The 23218-nt window shown below is 40.0% G+C and overlaps 1 protein-coding gene across 2 annotated transcripts in view; it reads right to left on the bottom strand.

Annotated features, from left to right (window-relative positions):
* Positions 1-22854, bottom strand: part of DBT (dihydrolipoamide branched chain transacylase E2) — a 94553-nt gene extending 71699 nt beyond the window's left edge. For both annotated transcript variants that reach the window (XM_049880266.1, XM_049880265.1), the window contains exons 1-2: positions 22748-22854; positions 12227-12350 (exon numbers count right to left, since the gene is read on the bottom strand). In XM_049880266.1, coding sequence (XP_049736223.1) covers positions 12227-12350; positions 22748-22798 — 175 coding nt within the window. In that variant the 5' untranslated portion in view covers positions 22799-22854. The remainder of the gene's footprint in view (positions 1-12226; positions 12351-22747) is intronic.
* Positions 22855-23218: the final 364 nt, after the last annotated feature.

The following is a 23218-nucleotide window of genomic DNA, read 5'->3' as shown; positions in this document are numbered from 1 at the left end:
TGATGACCCCAAATCAGATTCTACTTAAGAATAGTGAATGGACTCTTAGGCTTATATATCTGGTATCAGCCCAAACCAGCTGATAATAGGACATAAGTGAGTCAAGGGCTACAACAATCAAAGACAGCGCAATCTAGTAGCCCATCTACGTATATTGAAAGAAAACAAAACAAGATAAGACTCAGTGAGCAAATATAGAATAAATCACTACAATATCTTAGTGATGGCTCGGAGACAGCAGTCGATATCAAACCACATAAAGAAGCAGACCATGACTGCTTCTACAACTTCCCAAACTAAAGAATCAAAATCTTTCCCAAATGAAGACACAATCCTGGAATGGCCAGATACAGAATATAAAAAAAACTAATTTACAGAATGCTTCAAGACATCAGGGATGACCGCAGAAATGAAATAAGGCAATCTACAGAAAAAGCCAAGGAACACACTGATAAAACAGTTGAAGAACTCAAAAAGATTATTCAAGAACATAGTGGAAAAACTAATAAGTTGCAAGAATCCATAGAGACACAGCATTCAGAAATCCAAAAGATTAACAATAAAATTACAGAATTAGACAACGCAATAGGAACTCAGAGGAGCAGACTCGAGCAATTAGAATGCAGACTGGGAAATCTGGAGGACCAGGGAATTGATACCAATATAGCTGAAAAAAAATCAGATAAAAGAATTAAAAAAAATGAAGAAACCCTAAGAATCATGTGGGACTCTATCAAGAAGAATAACGTGCCTGTGATTGGAGTCCCAGAACAGGGTGGGATAACAGAAAACACAGAGAGAATAGTTGAAGATCTGTTGGCAGAAAACTTCCCCGACATCATGAAAGACAAAAGGATATCTATCCAAGATGCTCATCGAACCCCATTTAACATTGATCCAAAAAGAAAATCACGAAGACATATTATCATCAAACTTGCCAAAACCAAAGATAAACAGAAAATTTTAAAACCAGCCAGGGATAAAAGAAAGGTCTCCTACAAAGGACAATCAATAAATTCAGACTACTCAGCAGAAACCATGCAGTCAAGAAGGCAATGGAATGACATATATAGAGCACTGAAGGAGAAAAACTGCCAGCCAAGTATCATATATCCAGCAAAACTCTCTCTCAAATATGAAGGCGAAATTAAGATATTTACAGATAAACACAAGCTTAGAGAATTTGCAAAAACCAAACCAAAGCTACAAGAAATACTAAAGGAAATTATTTGGTCAGAAAACCAATATTATCAACACAACACAAGGTCACAGAACAGAGCATCCTGATTTCAATTCAAACAGGGAAATCACAAAAACAAACTAAGATTAAAAAAAAAAAAAACAAAAAACCTCTCAAAACAGGGAATCATTGAAGTCAATATGTAAAGGATCACAATAATCAAAAAGAGGGACTAAATACAGGTGGCATAGAACTGCCATATGGAGAGGGATACAAGGCGATATAGGACAATACAAGTTAGGCTTTTACTTAGAAAAATAGCGGTAAATACTAAGGTAACCACAAAGAGGTATAACAACTCCATAACTCAAAATAAAAATCAAGAAAAACATAACAACTCAGCAAACATAAAGTAAAATACTATGAAAATGAGGAACACACAATCTACAAAGAAAAACGTCTCAGCACAAAAAAGTAAGTGGAAAAATGAAATTGTCAACAACACACACAAAAAGGCATCAAAATGACAGCACCAAACACATACTTATCTATAATTACGCTGAATGTAAATGGACTAAACGCACCAATAAAGAGACGGAGAGTCTCAGACTGGATAAAGAAACACGATCCGTCTATATGCTGCCTACAAGAGACACACCCTAGACTTAGAGACACAAACTAAAACTCAAAGGAAGGAAAAAAAATATATCAAGCAAACAATAAGCAAAAAAGAGCAGGAGTAGCGATATTAATTTCTGACAAAATAGACTTTAAAGTTAAATCCACCACAAAGGATAAAGAAGGACACTACATAATGATAAAAGGGACAACTGACCAGGAATATATAACCATATTAAATATTTACGCACCCAATGACAGGGCTGCAAGATACATAAAACAAACTTTAATAGAACTGAAAAGTGAGATAGACACCTCCACAATTACAGTAGGAGACTTCAACACACCACTTTCGGAGAAGGACAGGACTTCCAGTAAGAAGCTCAATAGAGACACGGAAGACCTAATTGCTACAATCAACCAACTTGACCTCATAGACTTATACAGAACACTCCACCCAACTGCTGCAAAGTATACTTTTTTTCCTAGCGCACATGGAACATTCTCCAGAATAGACCACGTATTAGGTCATAAAACAAACCTTTGCAGAATCCAAAACATCGAAATATTACAAAGCATCTTCTCAGACCACAAGGCCATAAAAGTGGAAATCAATAACAGAAAAATTAGGGAAAAGAAATCAAATACTTGGAAACTGAACAATACCCTGCTGAAAAAAGACTGGGTTATAGAAGACAGCGAGGAGGGCATAAAGAAATTCATAGAATGCAACGAGAATGAAAACACTTCCTATCAAAACCTCTGGGACACAGCAAAAGCAGTGCTCAGAGGTCAATGTATATCGATAAACACACACATACATAAAGAAGAAAGAGGCAAAATCAGAGAACTCTCCCTACAACTTGAACAAATAGAAAGTGAGCAACAAAAGAATCCATCAGGCATCAGAAGAAAACAAACGATAAAAATTAGAACTGAACTAAATGAATTAGAGAACAGGAAAACAATTGAAAGAATTAACAAAGCCAAAAGCTGGTTCTTTGAAAAAATTAACAAAATTGATAAACCATTGGCCAGACTGACTAAAGAAATACAGGAAAGGAAACAAATAACCCGAATAAGAAACAAGATGGGCCACATCACAACAGATCCAGCTGAAATTAAAAGAATCATATCAGATTATTTAGAAAAATTGTACTATAACAAATCTGCAAACCTAGAAGAAATGGATGAATTCCTAGAAAAACACTACCTACCTAAACTACCACAATCAGAAGTAGAACAACTAAATAGATCCATAACAAAAAAGAGAGATTGAAACGGTAATCAAAAAACTCCCAACAAAAAAAAGCCCTGGCCCGGATGGCTTTACTGCAGAGTTCTACCAAACTTTCAGAGAAGAGTTAACACCACTACTACTAAAGCTATTTCAGAGCATAGAAAATGATGGAATACTACCTAACTCATTCTATGAAGCCACCATATCCCTGATACCAAAACCAGGTAAAGAAACCACAAAAAAAGAAAATTACAGACCTATATCCCTCATGAACATAGATGCAAAAATCCTCAACAAACTTCTAGCCAATAGAATTCAACAACATATCAAAAAAATAATCCACCACAACCAAGTGGGATTTACACCAGGTATGCAAGGCTGGTTTAATATTAGAAAAAACGTTAATGTAATCCACCATATAAATAAAACAAAAGACAAAAACCACATGATCTTATCAATTGATGCAGAAAAGGCATTTGACAAAGTCCAACACCCGTTTATGATAAAAACTCTCAGCAAAATAGGAATTGAAGAAAAATTCCTCAACATGATAAAGGGTATCTATACAAAGCCAACAGCCAACATCACTCTAAATGGAGAGAGCCTGAAACCATTTCCCTTGAGAACGGGAACCAGACAAGGATGCCCTTTATCACCGCTCTTATTCAACATTGTGCCAGAGGTCCTAGCCAGAGCAATTAGGCTAGACAAAGAAATAAAGGGCATCCAGATTGGCAAGAAGAAGTAAAATTATCTCTATTTGCAGATGACATGATCTTACACACAGAAAACCCTGAAGATATCCTCCAGAAAACTACTGAAACTAATAGAAGAGTTTGGCAGAGTCTCAGGTTATAAGACAAACATACAAAAATCACTTGGATTCCTCTACATCAACAAAAAGAACATTGAAGAGGAAATAACCAAATCAATACCATTCACAGTAGCCCCCAAGAAGATAAAATACTTAGGAATAAATCGTAACCAAAGATGTAAAAGACCTATATAAAGAAAACTACAAAGTACTACTACAAGAAACTAAAAAGGACCTACTTAAGTTGAAAAACATACCTTGCTCATGGATAGGAAGACTTAACATAGTAAAAATGTCTATTCTACCAAAAGCCATTTATACATACAATGCACTTCCGATCCAAATTCCAACGTCATTTTTTAATGTGATGGAGAAACAAATCACCAACTTCATATGGAAGGGGAAGAAGCCTCGGATAAGTAAAGCATTACTGAAAAAGAAGAAGAAAGTGGGAGGCCTCACTCTACCTGATTTTAGAACCTATTATACAGCCACAGTAGTCAAAACAGCCTGGTACTGGTACAACAACGGGCACATAGACCAATGGAACAGAATTGAGAACCCAGATATAAATCCATCCATGTATGAGCAGCTGATACTTGACAAAGGCCCAGTGTCAGTTAATTGGGGAAAAGATAGTCTTTTTAACAAATGGTGCTGGCATAACTGGATATCCATTCTTAAAAAAATGAAAAAGGACCTATACCTCACACCATGCACAAAAACTAACTCCAAGTGGATCAAAGACCTAAACATAAAGACTAAAACGATAAAGATCATGGAAGAAAAAATAGGGACAACCTTAGGAGCCCTAATACAAGGCATAAATAGAATACAAAACATTACCAAAAATGATGAAGAGAAACCAGATAACTGGGAGCTCCTAAAAATCAAACACCTATGCTCATCTAAAGACTTCACCAAAAGAGTAAAAAGACCACCTACAGACTGGGAAACAATTTTCAGCTATGACATCTCCAACCAGCGCCTGATCTCTAAAATCTGTATGATTCTGTTAAAACTCGACCACAAAAAGACAAACAACCCAATCAAGAAGTGGGCAAAGGACATGAACACGCACTTCACTAAAGAAGATATTCAGGCAGCTAACAGATACATGAGAAAATGCTCTCGATCATTAGCCATTAGAGAAATGCAAATTAAAACTATGATGAGATTCCAACTCATTCCAACAAGGTTGGCATTAATCCAAAAAACACAAAATAATAAATGTTGGAGAGGCTGTGGAGAGATTGGAACTCTTATACACTGCTGGTGGGAATGTAAAATGGTACAACCACTTTGGAAATCTATCTGGCGTTTTCTTAAAAAGTTAGAAATAGAACTACCATACAACCCAGAAATCCCACTCCTCGGAATATACCCTAGAGAAATAAGAGCCTTCACACAAACAGATGTAAGCACACCCATGTTTATTGCAGCTCTGTTTACAACAGCAAAAAGCTGGAAGCAACCAAGGTGTCCATCAACGGATGAATGGTTAAATAAATTGTGATATATTCACACAAGGGAATACTATGCATTGATAAAGAACAGTGACGAACCTGTGAACCATTTCCTAACATGGAGGAACCTGGAAGGCATGATGCTGAGCGAAATTAGTCAGAGGCAAAAGGACAAATATTGTATAAGACCACTATTATAAGATCTTGAGAAACACTATAAACTGAGAAAAACACATACTTTTGTGGTTACACAGTGGGGGGGAGGGAGGGTGGAAGAGGGTTATTTACTGATTAGTTAGTAGATAAGAACTACTTTAGGTGAAGGGAAGGACAATACTCAATACAAGCAAGGTCAGCTCAACTGGACTGGACCAAAAGCAAAGAAGTTTCCGGGATAAACTGAATGCTTCAAAGGTCAGCGGAGTAAGGGTGGGGGTTTGGGGACTATGGCTTAAGGTGACTTCTAACTCAATTGGCAAAATAATTCTATTGTGAAAACATTCTGCATCCCACTTTGAAATGTGGCGTCTGGGGTCTTAAATGCTAACAAGCGGCCATCTAAGATGCATCAATTGGTCTCAACCCACCTGGATCAAAGGAGAATGAAGAACACCGAGGTCACACGATAACTATGAGCCCAAGAGACAGAAAGGGCCACATGAACCAGAGACTTACGTCATCCTGAGACCAGAAGAACTAGATGGTGCCCGGCCACAACCGATGACTGCCCTGACAGGGAGCACAACAGAGAACCCCTGAGGGAGCAGGAGAGCAGTGGGATGCAGACCCCAAACTCTCATAAAAGACCATACTTCATGGTCTGACTGAGACTAGAGGAATCCCGGCAGTCATGGTCCCCAAACCTGTTGTTGGCCCAGGACAGGAACCATTCCTGAAGACAACCCATCAGACATGGAAGGGACTGGACAATGGGTTGGAGAGAGATGCTGATGAAGCGTGAGCTACTTGTATCAGGTGGACACTTGAGACTCTGTTGGCATCTCCTGTCTGGAGGGGAGATAGGAGGATAGAGACGGTTAGAAACTGGCAAAATTGTCACGAAAGGAGAGACTGGAAGGGCTGACTCATTAGGGGGAGAGTAAGTGGGAGTATGGAGTAAGGTGTATATAAGCTTATATGTGACAGACTGACTTGATTTGTAAATGTTCACTTAAAGCTCAATAAAAATTATTAAAAAAAAAAAGATCACTAAAAGAATAAAAAGAGAACCTACAGACTGGGAAAAAGTTTCTGGCTATGGCAAATCAGACAAAGGTCTAATCTCTAAAATCTACAAGAAAATCCAACACCTCCACAACGAAAAAACAAACAATCCAATTAAAAAAGGGCAAAGGAAACAAACAGACACTTCACCAAAGAAGATATTCAACCGGCCAATAGACACATGAGGAAATGCTCGAGATCACTAACCATTAGAGAAATGTAAATCAAAACCACAAAGAGATACCATCTCATCCAGGTATCACTGGCACAAATTGAAAAAACAGGAAATAACAAATATTGGAGAGGTTGCAGGGAGATCGGAACTCTTACGCACTGCTGGTGGGAATGCAAAACGATATATCCATTTTGGAAAATGATATGGCGCTTCTTTAGAAAGCTAGAAATAGAAATATCATATGATCCAGCAATCCTACTTCTAGGAATATATCCTAGAGAAATAAGAGTCGTCACATGAATAGACACATGCACGCCCATGTTCATTGCAGCATTGTTCACAGTGGCAAAAAGATGGAAAAACCTAGATGCCCATCGACAGATGAATGGATAAACAAACTGTGGTACACACAGACAACTGAGTATTACGCAACGATAAAGAACAATGATGAATCTGTGAAACATCTCATAACATGGATGAATCTGGAGGACATTATGCTGAGCGAAATAAGTCAATTACAAAAGGACAAATATTGTATGAGACCATTACTTTAAAAACTCATGAGAAGGTTTACACACAACAAGAAACAATCTTTGATGGTTATGAGGGAGGAGAGGGGTGGGGACAGAAAAACACTAAATAAGCAATAGATAAGTGGTAACTTGGGTGAATGGTAAGGCAATACACAATACTGGGGAAGCCAGCACAACTTGTATAAGGCAAGGACATGGAAGCTCCATAGACACATCCAAACTCCCTGAAGGACCGAATTGCTGGGCTGAGGATTGTGGGTACCATGGTCTTGGGGAACATCTAGCTCAACTGGCATAACATAGTTTATAAAGAAAATGTTCTACAATCTACTTTGGTGAGTAGCGCCTGCGGTCTTAAAAGCCTGTGGGTGGCCATCTAGGATATTCCACTGGTCTCACCCGTTCTGGAGCAAGAAAGAACAAAGAAAACTAAAGGTACAAGGGAAGGATTAGTGCAAAGGACTAATGGATCACATCTACCACAGCCTCCACCAGACTGAGTCCAGTACAACTAGATGGTGCCCGTCTACCACCACTGACTGCGCTAACAAGGATCAGAAGAGAGGGTCCTGGACAGAGCTGGAGAAAAATGTAGAACAAAACCGTAACTCAAAAAGAAAGACCAGACTTGCTGGCCTGATAGAGACTGGAGAAACCCTGAGAGTATGGACCCCGGACACCGTTTCAGCTCAGTAACAAAGTCACTCCTGAAGTTCACCCTTATGCCAAATATTGGACAGGCCCATAAAACAAAACGAGACTAAAGGGGCACACCACCCCAGGGGCAAGGACTAGAAGGCAGGAGAGATCAGGAAAGCCGACAATAGTGAACCCAAGGTAGAGAAGGGAGAGGGTTGATATGTCGTGGGGTTGTTAACCAATGTCATAGAACAATGTGTGTACTGACTGTTTACGAGAAACTAGTTTGTTTCGTAAACCTTCGTCTAAAGTGCAATAAAAAAATTTTTTTAAATAAAATTAGAAAATGTTCTTGAGCATAGGCAGAAATTATTCCATTGTTCAGATACAAAAATAGCATAATTCTCAAGAGTATTTAAAAAAACCCTATTGCCGTTGAGTTGATTCCGACTCACAGTGACCCTACAGGACAGAGTAGAACTGCCCCATAGAGTTTCCAAGAAGCTCCTGGTGGATTCAAACCGCCAACCTTTTGGTTAGCCGCCATAGCTCTTAACTACTTCATCACCAGGATTTCCTCTTCAAAGTATAGCCATCAAAAATTTCAATTTTAGGGGTCTTATGAAAAAATGGGAGAAAAATTTTTAAGAAAGAAGTAGAGGAAAAGGAGTCTTTAAAAAAGAATAAGGGGTAGCCAGAGAAAATATGTGTTGTCTAAGTACTTCTCCACATCTTCTAATTTGTTTAATCCACTCAAGTGTAAGGATCTTTGTTTTGTTCACTGATACATCCCAAGCAAATAGAGCAGTCCTTAGGCATATACTAGTAGGTGATCAACAAATATTTGTTGTTGAATGAATTCTCACAACAATCCAATGACATAGATACTATGATTACTCTTATTATCCAGATGATTACACAGAAATTAAGTAACTTGTCAAAGTTACATGGCTAGTAATTAGTAGACCAGAAACCCAAGTAGCCTGGAATCAGCACAGCCAAGAACTCAAGACTCATAATAAATGTTTAGAGGATGGAGGAGGAAGTTGGGAATTTCTGAATTTCTCCCCTCAATTATCTCTAGGAAGTAAAAATAAAAGATCAACTTTTAAAAATAGAAATTTCTAAAAGTAGTGAAGGTAAGGTTTACAAAGGTTGTTGTGGAGGATGACATAAAAGGCGTAGAAGACAGAGCTCAAGGGTGAGGCCTTACAGCAATTCTGCTTTTTTTCAATACAAGCACAGATAACGTATCTATCAAAAGCTTAATGATATAACAGAAGTCCTACATTCTTTATCATAGCTCTGAATAGGTCGTCAGATTTCCAAACAGATCATCAGAAAAAAAAATTTTAGTGCCCTTTCCAAATCTAATACTTAAGGTGTCAAGTTGTTTACAAAAACCAAAAAACCAAATGAGTTACCATCAAGTTGATTGCAACTCATAGCAACCCTATAGGACAGAGTAGAACTGCCCCACAGAGGTTCCAAGGAGCAGCTGGTGGACCTGAACTGCTGACTATTTTGTTAGTAGCTGTAGCACTTAACCACTATGCCACCAGGGAAGGTCTTTACAGAGGTTAGACAAAGCCAATGGCCTCTTGTCAAGTAACAGGTTTCTAGAGAGCTGTTCCTAAATATTTGGGGAAAAGGTACTTAAATGGTAAAAGCCATGGGACTTTCTATTTAGAAGCACCTCAGGCTGGTTTCATCACAACCTTAAGGTAACAGATCAAGTAACTCACCCAACAAACAATGTTGGGCCAGTCAGAACAAGACCAGGGGCAGGCTGTGGAACATACCATCAATCACTCATACGCAAGTTTAAGTTGAAGCTGAAGGAAACTAAAACAAGTCCATGAAAGCCAAAGTAATAACCTTGAGTATATCCCACCTGAATTTAGAGACTATCTCAAAAATAGATTTGATGCACTGAACACTAAAGACCGAAGATCAGATGAGTTGTAGGGTGACATCAAGGATATTACACACAAATAAATCAAAGTCATTAGAAGACAGGAAAGAAAGAAAAGACCAAAATGGATGTCAGAAGAGACTCTGAAACTTGCTCTTGAATTCAGGGTAGCTAAAGCAAATGGAAGAAATGATGAAGTAAAAGAGCTGAACAGATTTCCAAGGGTGGCCCAAGAAGACACAGTAAAGTATTAAATAAATTGTACAAAGATCTGGAGTTAGAAAACCTAAAGGGAAGAACATGCTTGGCATTTTTCAAGCTGAAAGAACTGAAGAAAAAATTCAAACCACAAACTGCAATATTGAAGGATTCTATGGGCAAAAAATTGAACACTGCAGGAAACATCAAAAGAAGATGGAAGGAATACAAGAGTCACAGTACCAAAAAGAACTGAATGACACTCAGCCATTTCAGGAGGTAGCATATGATCAAGAACTGATGGTACTGAAGGAAGAAGTCCAAGCTGCACTGAAGGCACTAGAGAGAAACAGACTCCAGGAATTGACAGACTACCAATTGAGATGTTTCAACAAATGGATGCAGTGCTAGAAGCATCCACTTGTTTATGCCAAGAAATTTGGAAGACAGCTACCTGGCCAACTGACTGGAAGAGATACGTATTTGTGCCTGTTCCGAAGAAAAGTCATCTAATAAAATGTGGAAATTATTGAGTAATACCATTAATATCACATGCAAGCTTAATTTTGCTAAAGATAATTCAAAAGCAGTTGCAACAATACATCAACAGGGAACTGCCAGAAATTCAAGCCAGATTTATAAGAGGGTATGGAATGAGGGATATCATTGCTGATGTCAGATGGATCTTGGCTGAAAGCAAGAGAATACCAGAAAAATGTTCAGCTGTGTTTTATTAACTATGCAAAGACATTCGACTGTATGGATCATAACAAATTATGGACAACATTCCAAAGAACAGAAATTCCAGAACACTTAATTGTGCTCATGAGTAGCCTGTACACAGACCAAGCAGTAGTCATTCTAACAGAAAAAGGGGATACTGCATCGTTTAAAACCAGGAAAGGTGTATGTCTTGGTTATATCCTTTCACCATATTTATTCAATCTGTATGCTGAGCAAATAATTCGAGAAGGTGGACTATATAAAGAACAATGTGCCATCAGGATTGGAGGAAGATTCAATACCAACCTGCGATATGCAGATGATACAACCTTGCTTGCTCAAAGTGAAGAAGACTTAAAGCACTTACTGATGGAGATCAAAGATTACAGCCTTCAGTACAGATTACACCTCAACATAAAAAAAACAAAAATCCTCACAACTGAACCAATAAGCAACATCATGATAAATGGAGAAAAGATCGACGTTGTCAAGGGTTTTACTTTGAATTCACCATCAACACCACTGGAAGCAGCAGTCAAGAAATCAAACAACGAATCACATTGGGCAAATCTGCTGCAAAAGAGCTCTTCAAAGTGTTAAAGGCAAAGATATCACTTTAAGGACTAAGGTGTGCCTGACCCAAGCCATGATATTCTCAATCGCCTCATATGCATGAGAAAGCTGGACAACAAATAAGGAAAACCAAGGAAGAATTGATGCCCTTGAATTATGGTGTAGGTGAAGAATATTGAACACACCATGGACTGCCAAAAGAACGAACAAACGTGTATGGAAAGAAGTACAGCCAGAAAGAAATGGCAAGATTTCATCTTATGCACTTTGGACACGCTATCAGGAGGGACCTATCCCTGGACAAAGATATCATGCTTGGTAAAGTAGAGGGTCAGCAAAAAAAGCAGAAGACCTTCAATGACATGGACTGACACAGTCGCTACAACAATGGGCTCAAACACATCCAGGATTTTGAGGATGGTGCAGAAAAGGGCACTGTTTCACTCTGATGTGCATAGGGTTGCTGTGAGTCAGAACCAACTTGACAGCACCTAACAACAGCAATAATAGGTTGGTTTCATCCCACTATCTTAATATGACAGATCAAGTGCCTCGGCCAATAAACAATACTGTATGAAACAAATGAGTACAGGGACACGAAAATGCTTTTATTAAGTCAACAAACAATTTATCTTGACTGAGAAAACTATCTCAATACTGACTACTGCACTTAGATGAGTAAAAAAAGATGGCCCAAGACAACCCATCCACAATATTACAAAAATACAAGGATTATTAAGGGAAAGTATGTGGGAAAGGGGTGAGGAAAAGAAAGCATGCAAAATGAAAATGAATAGATGCAGGGAAAAGGGTAAAAATAAAGAGCTAGCTTCCTTCCCTGACTCTTAAATCCATTACTAAAAAAAAAGTACTTAATAAGATAAAATACAACATTATTTTACATATGCCATTTTGAAATTACACTTACCAGCAGTTGTTTTCAGCAACCGATGTGGATGACTATACTTGAATGAAGGATGACCGATGAAACACACATATTTTGGCTTCAAAACATGAATGCTACCATATGTTTGAAAATAACGAACACAAATCTAGAGATGAAAAAACAAAAGAGTAAAAAATTTCATAAATGATCTTTTATATTTTATATGTTGAACTTCAAGTCTGTCCTAAAGGCAGTACAACCCTTACCATAATACAAACAATATGAAATTATCTAGGCTAAAGCCAGAATACAGGGCAACAGTGACAAGGAAGTTATGATGATTGGTTCTTAAGTATTTCTGTTCAAGAAATCAAAAGAACTCAAACGCTACTGCAGGAAGAGGGACACAACAGAAAAGTTCAATATGACAGGATAAATCAATCAGGGGTCAAATCCTGGGGCCCTAAACCAAAAAGCCAAACCAGTAGCTTTTGAGTCGATTCTGACTCATGGTGATCCCAACTGTTGCAGAGCAGAGCTGTACTGCATAGGCTGTGCAAGGCTGTGACGTTTCTGAGGCAGACCCCTAGGCCTTTCTTCCAAGGCACCTCTTAGCGGATTCTAACCACCAACCTTCTAGTTAGTAGTCAAGCACTCAGCCCTTTGCACCACCCAGGGACTCCCAGAGGAATGTAAATAACAACATAAAAATACTATCTTAATAATTTACAGGAGTCCCTGACTTATGATGTATTTGAGTTACAATGAGCCACACTTATGACCTGTTTTTTTTTCTGTGTATCTTATCATTAGTAACATGTGTTACATACAATGTTGCAGCAAATTTGCTGATGTTATTATTCTCATGCCAACCCCCCAAAAAAATAAAGATCAGATTTACAAACATACTGACAATAAAAGGCAATAATATGAAAGCTAAAAAAAAAATGAGGTATTCAACTTATATCCGAACTAATTTACTATAGAGTCATCAGAACAGAACACCACTGTAAGTCTGGGGCTACCTGTACTTAGATAAGAGACCTCTTGTTGCTTATAACTTTTTATAACAGATCAAATAAAGACTATTTTTTAAAAGAGGCCCCAGAGAAGTAAAGCATTACTGAAAAAGAAGAAAAAAGTGGGAGGCCTCACGCTACCTGACTTTAGAACCTATCATACTGCCACAGTAGTCAAAACAGCCTGGTACTGGTACAACAACAGATACATAGACAAATGGAACAGAATTGAGAATCCAGACATAAATCCACCCACACATGAGCAGCTGATATATTTGACAAAGGCCCAAAGTCTGTTAAATGGAGAAAAGACAGTCTCTTTAACAAATGGCGCTGGCGTAACTGGATATCCATCTGCAAAACAAATGAAACAAGACCCATACCTCACACTATGCACAAAAACTAACTCAAAATGGATCAGAGATCTAAATATCAAATCTAAAACAATAAAGAACATGGAAGAAAAAATAGGGACAATGCTAGGAGCCCTAATACATGGCAAAAGCAGAATACAAAACATTACTAACAATGTACAAACAGCAGAAGAGAAACTAGATAACTAGGAACTCCTAAAAATCAAACACCTATGCTCATCCAAAGACTTCACCAAAAGAGGAGAAAGATTACCTATATACTGGGAAAAAAAATTTTGGCTATGACAATTCCAATCAGCATCTAATCTCTGAAATCTACATGATACTGCAAAAACTGAACAACAAAAAGACAAATAACGCAATTCAAAAATGGACAAAGGATATAAACAGACACTTCACCAAAGAAGACATTCAGGTAGCTAACAGATACATGAGGAAATGCTCACAATCATCAGCCATCAGAGAAATGCAAATCAAAACTACAAAGAGATACCATTTCACTCCAACAAGGCTGGCATTAATCCAAAAAACACAAAATAATAAATGTTGGAGAGGTTGTGGAGACACTGGAACACTTACACACTGCTGATGGGAATGTAAAATGGTACAACCATTTTGGAAATTGGTTTGGCGCTTCCTTAAAAAGCTAGAAATAGAACTACCATACAATCCAGCAATCCCACTCCTTGGAATATATCCTAGAGAAATAAGAGCCTTCACACGAACAGATATATGCACACCCATGTTCACTGCAGCACTGTTTACAACAGCAAAAAGATGGAAGCAACCAGGGTGCCCATTAACAGATGAATGGATAAATAAATTATGGTATATTCACATGATGGAATACTATGCAACGATAAATAACAACGATGAATCCATGAAACATTTCGTAACACAGAGAAATCTGGAAGGCATTATGCTGAGTGAAATTAGGCAGTTACAAAAGGACAAATATTGTATGAGACTACTATTATAAGAATTCAAGAAATAGTTTAAACACAGAAGAAAATATTCTTTGATGGTAACAAGGGTGGGAAGCGAGGGAGGGAAAGGGTATTCACTAAACAGATGATAGACAAGAACTATTTTAGGTGAAGGGAAAAACAACACACAATACAGGAGAGGTCAGCACAACTGGACCAAACCAAAAGCAAAGAAGTTTCCTGAAAACAACCGAACACTTCAAAGGCCACAGTAGCAGAGGTGGTGGTCTGGGGACCATGGCTTCAGAGGACATCTAGGCCAAGTGGCATAATAAAATGTATTAAGGAAACATTCTGCATCCCACTTTGGTGAGTGGCATCTGGGGTCTTAAATGCTAGCAAGCGCCCATCTAAGATGCATCAATTGCTCTCAGCCCACCTGGAGCAAACGAGAAAGAAGAACACCAAAGACACAAGGTAATTATGAGCCCAAGAGATAGAAAGGGCCCCATAAAACAGAGACTACATCAGCCAGAAACCAGAAGAACTAGATGGTGCCCAGCTAAAACCGATAACTGCCCTGACAGGGAACACAACAGAGAATCCCTGATGGAGCAGGAGAACAGTGGGATGCAGACCTCAAATTCTAGTAAAAAGACCAGACTTAATGGTCTGACTGAGACTAGAAGGACCCTGGAGGTCATGGTCCCCAGACTTTCTGTTAGCCCAAGACTGGAACCATTCCCAAAGCCAACTCTTCGGACAAGGATTGGACTGGACTATAAGAAAACGATACTGGTGAGGAGTGAGCTTCTTGGCTCAAGTAGACACATGAGAGTATGTGGGCAGCTCCTGTCTGTAGGCAAGATGAGAAGGAAGAGGGGGACAGGAGCTGGCTGAATGGACACAGACAATACAGGTTGGAGAGAAGGAGCGTGCTGTCTCATTAGGGGGAGAGCAAATAGGAGTACACAGCAAGGTATATATAAGTTTTTGTATATATAATTTTGTGTGTATAAGTTTTTTATGAAAGACTGACCTGATTTGTAAACTCTCACTTAAAGAACAATTAAAAAAAAAAAGACTTTTTAACTGAGTTGTTCAAATATTTATTGAGCACCTCTATCTATAGGGTCGCTATGAGTCAGAATCGACTCAACGGCATTGGGTTTGGTTTTTTTGGTTTTTATGTGCCAGGCACTGAGGATTATATAGAAAATAAAATAGACAAAGTTTATTTCCTTATGGAATATACAGTCCAATGACAGAGACAAACAAGTAAACAGGCAATTATAACACAGTGCTGTAATGGGGAACAACGGTTAAGCATTCAGCTATTACCGAAAAGGTTGGAAGCTTGTACCCACCCAGTAGTTCCGTGGAACAAAGACCCGGCAAACTGCTACTATAAGATAGCAGCCTAGAAAACCCTATGGGGCAGTTCTATTCTGTTACATGGGGTCACTATGAGTCAAAATAGACTTGATGGCATCTAAAAACAAAAAGGGAACACAAAGAAAGGGCACCTACCTGGAGAAAGTTACATTGAAGTAAGACCCGAAGTAGTAGAAATCCAATGAGAGAGGTGAGTTGCCGATAACACCATAGGGACTAAGGCAAGAATCTTTAAAGCAGAGGAAATACATGCACAGAGGTCTAGAGTCAAATGGCCCACAGTATATTTTCAATTAACTAAAGTTGTTCAATCAGCTCTGGCGTAGCGTGGGGTAAGAGTGGAGGAGGTGTCAGAGCAGGAAGTTGAAATGGATGAGTTGTAGCAAGAAATGAAGCCTGAGAGACAGGAAAGGTCCAGATCATAAACTGCCTTATGAGTCATTTGGATTTTGGATATTATGCTAGGGGCAGTTTTCAGGAGCTGACGTTATTAAATATGTGCCTTATAAGGAAACCCTGGTGGCGTAGTGGTTAAGTGCTACAGCTGCTAGCCAAAGGGTCGGCAGTTCAAACCCACCTTGCGCTCCTCAGAAACTCTACGGGGCAGTTCTACTCTGTCCTATAGGGTCGCTATGAGTCGGAATCGACTCGACGGCACTGGGTTTCGTTTGGGTTTGGTTACTTTTTAAGACCATCCTGGATACACTATGAAGAATGGGTTGGAGAAGGACAAGACTGGTGACAGAAAGTCCAATTAGGAAGTGAGAGATGATATTGACCAGGCCCAAGATCCCTGCAGTGAGGGGCACAGAAAAGTGATTAGATCATAGAGAGATTTACAGACTAGAAACAACAAAAGAGGCGAAACAGGTTTGAAGTTAGTTCTGGAGTCTAGAGTTTTGAGAGTTAGTTCTGAAGCCTTGGTTCTGGGGCCTATCGAGTCTAATATACCTTTGAGGCATATGGCAGATTCTGTGAGATGGCTAAAGACCAGTTTTTCCAAGCTAGCAATAGCCATGAGACACAGCTGTAGTCAGCGTCTGACTAGTACAACTCCTTCCTCCCTTCCCAGCTTGAACACAAATAAGTTATAGCAGCCTTCTTCAGACCCTAGGGCAAAGGCTAAAATCACCACCCTGAAAATGAATGAGCTTCTAAATGAACGTCAGCTGCCATCTAACTTCGGGCTGCTTTGTATGTACTGATATTTATCGTATTAGTTGGATTTTCACTATTTGCTGTTGAAAATATACCCAACAAACATGTAATTGGAGATTTCCAGGAGGTAGTAAGATGGCTATATGGGTCCGGAGTAGAGCTGGGTGAAGACTGGGGAACTTCAGGAATCATCAGCATACAGATGGTGGAGGCCAAGATGGCTGACTAGGTGGAAGCTACCTCGGATCCCTCTTGCAACAAAGACTTGGAAAAACAAGTGAATCGATCACATACATGACAATCTATGAACGCTGACCATCAAACACAGATCTAAAGAGTTGACCTGAGTGACAGAGACTGAGAACGAGCAACCACGGGGATGCAGCGACTGTTTTCGGAGACTGGAGCCAGCGTCCCAGTCAGGAAACCTTGGCGCCGGGCTTTAGACTGGGTGCAGGGGAGCTGAGCACGGCATCCTGAGACGGCACAAACACGGGACGCAGCCCTAGCCCCCAGAAGTGACCTCAGGGGAAGCCTAGCCAGTGCACACAGGCAGCGCAGCGACGCGGCTGACAGGAGGAGAAGTCGCCGGGAGGCAGCGACTGGTTTTGGAGCCTGGAGTGCGGTGTCCCAGCTGCGGAACCTTGGCACTGGGCTTTGGACTGGGAGCGGAGGAACTGACCACGGCTTCTCACATAGCACAAGCACAGGACGCGGGCCTGACCCTCGGGGCAATCTCTACCCAGCCAAAGCACATAGTCAACATGCCCGTCGGGAATCTCAGATAAAACAGTCATCCCAAGCAAGATAAGTAACTTTGTCTATATTCTGGGGTGCTGTTCTCTCCTATTTATCTGATCCCTCCCCTCCCCTTCCCAGGCAGCTTCATTAACATTGGAATTTCCTGAGCCAGACAGTGAAGTGAGCTGCGGCTTTTCTTTCTTTTTTTTTTTTTTTGGTCTTTGCCTAACCCATTCTCCAGGCCTGAGAGAAGCAGCTACAAAAAACCCAGGGACCAAAAATCCTTCCCTAATTGGACTAAAAACACAGAACCAGCTCCAGCCAAACATAAGTGATCCACAATCTTGGGCTTTCATCCCTACAGGGAACAAGGTGGCTATTATAATGCAAAGGCAATTCTGATACGGATCTAACTGTAACTATTTTAGCGGATTACTGGAAAGACAGGTTTCCGAGGTCTGATATCTCTGCGTATTCAACAGAGTCCTCAATGACCCACAACAGGGAACTGAGGGCTGAAGCTCTCCCCAGACCACCTAGCCTCCTGCCTTAGGGGTCTAAGGAGGGTGAAACCTACCAACCGGTAGAGGTACTTGCATTGGGGGCCTAAGGTACAGCTGCAGAGCCCACCCACCAAAGTGCTTTAGGAATAGAGACACACATACCTCACTGTCACTTGGGGGAAGCCTGTCAGCAACCTGACCCCCCTGGAGTGTGAAACCCTGCTGCTGTAGAATCTGGTGCACACAACTATCACCACTACTTCTCTAAGTGGATAGGTGACAGTTTGCACCACACACCTGATGACCCAAAATCAGATTCTACTCAAGAATAGTGAATGGACTCTTATGCTTATATATGTGGTAACAGCCCAAACCAGCTGATAATAGGACATAAGTGATTCAAGGGCTACAACAATCAAGACAGCGCAATCTAGTAGCCCATCTATGCATATTGAAAGAAAACAAAACAAGATAAGACTCAGTGAGGAAATATAAAATAAATCAATACAATATTTTAGAGATGGCTCGGACACAGCAGTTGATATCAAACCACATAAAGAAGCAGACCATGATTGCTTCCACAACTCCCCAAACTAAAGAATCAAAATCTTTCCCAAATGAAGATACAATCCTGGATTTGCCAGACGCAGAATATAAAAAACTAATTTACAGAATGCTTCAAGACATCAGGGATGACCGCAGAAATGAAATAAGGCAACCTACAGAAAAAGCCAAGGAACACACTGATAAAGCAGTTGAAGAACTCAAAAAGATGATTCAAGAACATAGTGGAAAAATTAATAAGCTGCAAGAATTCATTCAGAGACAGCATTCAGAAACCCAAAAGATTAACAGTAAAATTACAGAATTAGACAACTCAATAGGAAGTCAGAGGGGCACACTCGAGCAACTGGAATGCAGGGTGGGGGATCTGGAGGAGTAGAGAATTGACACCAATATAGCTGAAAAAAAATCAGATAAAAGAATTAAAAAAAAATGAAGAAACCCTAAGAATCATGTGGGACTTTATGAAGAATAACAACTCGCATGTGATTGCAGTCCCAGAACAGGGAGGGATAACAGAAAATACAGAGAGAATAGTTAAAGATCTGTTGGCAGACAACTTCCCTGACATCATAAAGGATGAAAGGATGCCTGTCCAAGATGCTCATCGAACCCCATTTAACATTGATCCAAAAAGAAAATCACCAAGACATATTATCATCAAACTTGCCAAAACCAAAGATAAACAGAAAATTTTAAAACCAGCCAGGGATAAAAGAAAGGTCTCCTACAAAGGACAATCAATAATAAGTTCAGACTACTCAGCAGAAACCATGCAGTCAAGAAGGCAATGGGATGACATATATGGAGCCCTGAAGGAGAAAAACTGCCAGCCAAGGATCATATATCCAGCAAAACTCTCTCTCAAATATGAAGGTGAAATTAAAACATTTACAGATAAACACAAGCTTAGAGAATTTGCAAAAACCAAACCAAAGCTACAAGAAATACTAAAGGAAATTGTTTGGTCAGAAAATTAATAATATCAGATACCAGCACAACACAAGGTCACAGAACAGAACATCCTGATATCAACTCAAATGGGGAAATCACAAAAACAAATTAAGATTAATTTTAAAAAGAAAAAAATGCTCAAAACAGGGAATCATTAAAGTCAATATGTAAAAGATCACAATAATCAAAAAGAGGGACTAAATACAGGAGGCACAGAACTGCCATATGGAGAGGGAAACAAGGCGATATAGGACAATACAAGTTAGGTTTTTACTTAGAAAAATAGGGGTAAATATTAAGGTAACCACAAAGAGGTATAACAACTTCATAACTCAAAATAAAAACCAAGAAAAACATAACAACTCATCAAACATAAAGTCAAATACTATGAAAATGAGGAACATACAATTTACAAAGAAAAACATCTCAGCACAAAAAAGTGGAAAAATGAAATTGTCAACAACACACATAAAAAGGCATCAAAATGACAGCACTAAACACATACTTATCTATAATTACGCTGAATGTAAATGGACTAAATGCACCAACAAAGAGACAGAGAGTCTCAGACTGGATAAAGAAACACGATCCGTCTATATGCTGCCTACAAGAGACACACCTTAGACTTAGAGACACAAACAAACTAAAACTCAAAGGATGGAAAAAAATATATCAAGCAAACAACAAGCAAAAAAGAGCAGAAGTAGCGATATTAATTTCTGACAAAATAGACTTTAAAGTTAAATCCACCACAAAGGATAAAGAAGGACACTACATAATGATAAAAGGGACAATTGACCAGGAAGATATAACCATATTAAATATTTACGCACCCAATGACAGGGCTGCAAGATACATAAAACAAACTTTAATAGAACTGAAAAGTGAGATAGACACCTCCACAATTACAGTAGGAGACTTCAACACACCACTTTCGGAGAAGGACAGGACTTCCAGTAAGAAGCTCAACAGAGACATGGAAGACCTAATTGCTACAATCAACCAACTTGACCTCATAGACTTATACAGAACACTCCACCCAACTGCTGCAAAGTATACTTTTTTTCCTAGCGCACATGGAACATTCTCCAGAATAGACCACGTATTAGGTCATAAAACAAACCTTTGCAGAATCCAAAACATCGAAATATTACAAAGCATCTTCTCAGACCACAAGGCCATAAAAGTGGAAATCAATAACAGAAAAATTAGGGAAAAGAAATCAAATACTTGGAAACTGAACAATACCCTGCTGAAAAAAGACTGAGTTATAGAAGATATTAAGGCGGGGATAAAGAAATTCATAGAATGCAACGAGAATGAAAACACTTCCTATCAAAACCTCTGGGACACAGCAAAAGCAGTGTTCAGAGGTCAATTTATATCGATAGATGCGCACATACAAAAAGAAGAAAGAGCCAAAATCAGAGAACCGTCCCTACAACTTGAACAAAGAGAAAGTTAGCAACATAAAAATCCATCAGGCACCAGAAGAAAACAAGTAATAAAAATTAGAGCTGAACTAAATGAATTAGAGAACAGAAAAACAGTTGAAAGAATTAACAAAGCCAAAAGCTGATTCTTTGAAAAAATTAACAAAATTGATAAACCATTAGCCAGACTGACTAAAGAAATACAGGAAAGGAAACAAATAACCCAAATAAGCATACAGATGGTAACTGAAGCCAAAGAAGTATGGATGAGATCACCCAGGAAGTATGAAAAGTGCAGAGGGCCAAAGTCAAAGCCCTTAGAAAGACCAATATTTAAAAGCTGGGCAGGAAAAGTGGAGGGGATTCAGAATAAGTGGCCAAAGATGTTGAAAGAAAAATACTGGTAAGTTGGTGTCACAGAAGCCAAGGACAGAGAACTCTCAAAAGAGAAGCCAATACTACTAGGGCGACTCAGAAGGGCCCTCTTCTCCTAGTTACCTCCTATTCATCCTTGGCAAGTGTCAAGTTATACAGCATCCTCTGGGAACACTTCTCTTACCCCCAGGTCCATTGTACGTGTCTCCTGCTATATGTCTCTTCATAGCACTTCTCATGCTGTGTTAATATGTATCTCTGACAATCTCTACTGTCCGAACCACAGGGCTGTAAGCTCTCAGAGGGGAGGGATGGTGTCTCATTCATATTGTATGTCCAGTGCCTAGCACAGTACCTGGTACACAGCAGGCTCTTGAAAGATTTTGTAAGATCAGGGGGCGACTACTTTAAGAAGGTCTAGAGAAAGCTTACTTACAAAGAAACCGCTGTGCAAATAGGAGGAAAGAGCATGATTTCAGTGATGGTCAGTAGTCGGTAACAAAATCGTGTGTGTAGAAGTGGGGAGTCGAAGAGGAGACAGGGGTGTGTTTTGTAGAACTAGTGATAAATGGGTTGGAATAATAGGGAATGCGGACATAGGAGAGAAAGTACAGGCCAAAAGAGTGAAGCTTGAGCCTCTCAGCTCCTCGGAGGCAAGGACCCATGGCGTTTTTCTTTGCTTGTTCGGTCTCTTCCTCCAGACTGTAAATTCCCCCAGGGTAGGTGTCATATCACCAGTGTCTGACACATATGGGTGCTCAATAAATGCTTAATGAACATACAGCCCTTTATTCCCAGATCCTTTCAAAATGCCCCTCCCCTAGAAGGTGCTCAGTGAATGGCTGGTGGGCGAAATGCTAGCGGGGTCTCGAAATGCAGATGAAGCAGGAGGGTCACCGGGTCGGCAGAAGCGCGCGGGTTAAGGGGAAGGAGTGGCTCTTCGGAGCGATCGTCTCCCCGCCCCTTCTTTTTGCAAATATCCCTCCACCTCTCCGTCACCTCTGCCCTTGGTGAGGCGCAGCACTCAGGGCAGCGAGATGACGAGAAGGTAACACACCCCGCCCGGATGACTCCGGATAAACCATTCCTTCCCGATCTCAGATCTGCCCGAACCTCCTTACCAGCCGCCTGGCATTCCAGTTCCATGTTCTCAGTACTCGTGCTGCAGCCATCTTTCTCCGGAAATAAACTACCCCCTGATTGGCAGAGACCCCGCCGCACCGCGACCTAAAGGGAGCGAAGGAAAGAGCCTCCCACCAAACAGCCAATCAGGGCGCGGGGGCGGGGCCTGAGATAACGCGGGACCCCGGGAGGCAAGGGAGAATGTGGGCGGGCAGAAGTGGGGAGAAGGACAGCCCAAGATTAATTTCAGGGGACAAAGCTGGAGAAGGTACTGGTGTGTAAGTACATATGCACCAACGATAATCTTTTTAATCCCTGGAGGAGGACGTCATGCTTGGTAATTCAGAAAACTAGAGGGTCAGCAAAAAAAGGGAAGACCCTCAGCGAGGTGAATTGACAACAGTGGCTTCACATGGACTCAAACGTACCTACTACTGCGGATGGCACAGGACCAAGCAACATATCTTCTC

The sequence above is a fragment of the Elephas maximus genome, chromosome 3 (genome assembly GCF_024166365.1).
Source record: "Elephas maximus indicus isolate mEleMax1 chromosome 3, mEleMax1 primary haplotype, whole genome shotgun sequence".
In the NCBI taxonomy this organism is placed as follows: domain Eukaryota; kingdom Metazoa; phylum Chordata; class Mammalia; order Proboscidea; family Elephantidae; genus Elephas; species Elephas maximus.
Note: the sequence above shows the minus strand (reverse complement) of the source record. Positions and strands in the feature narration are given on the sequence as shown.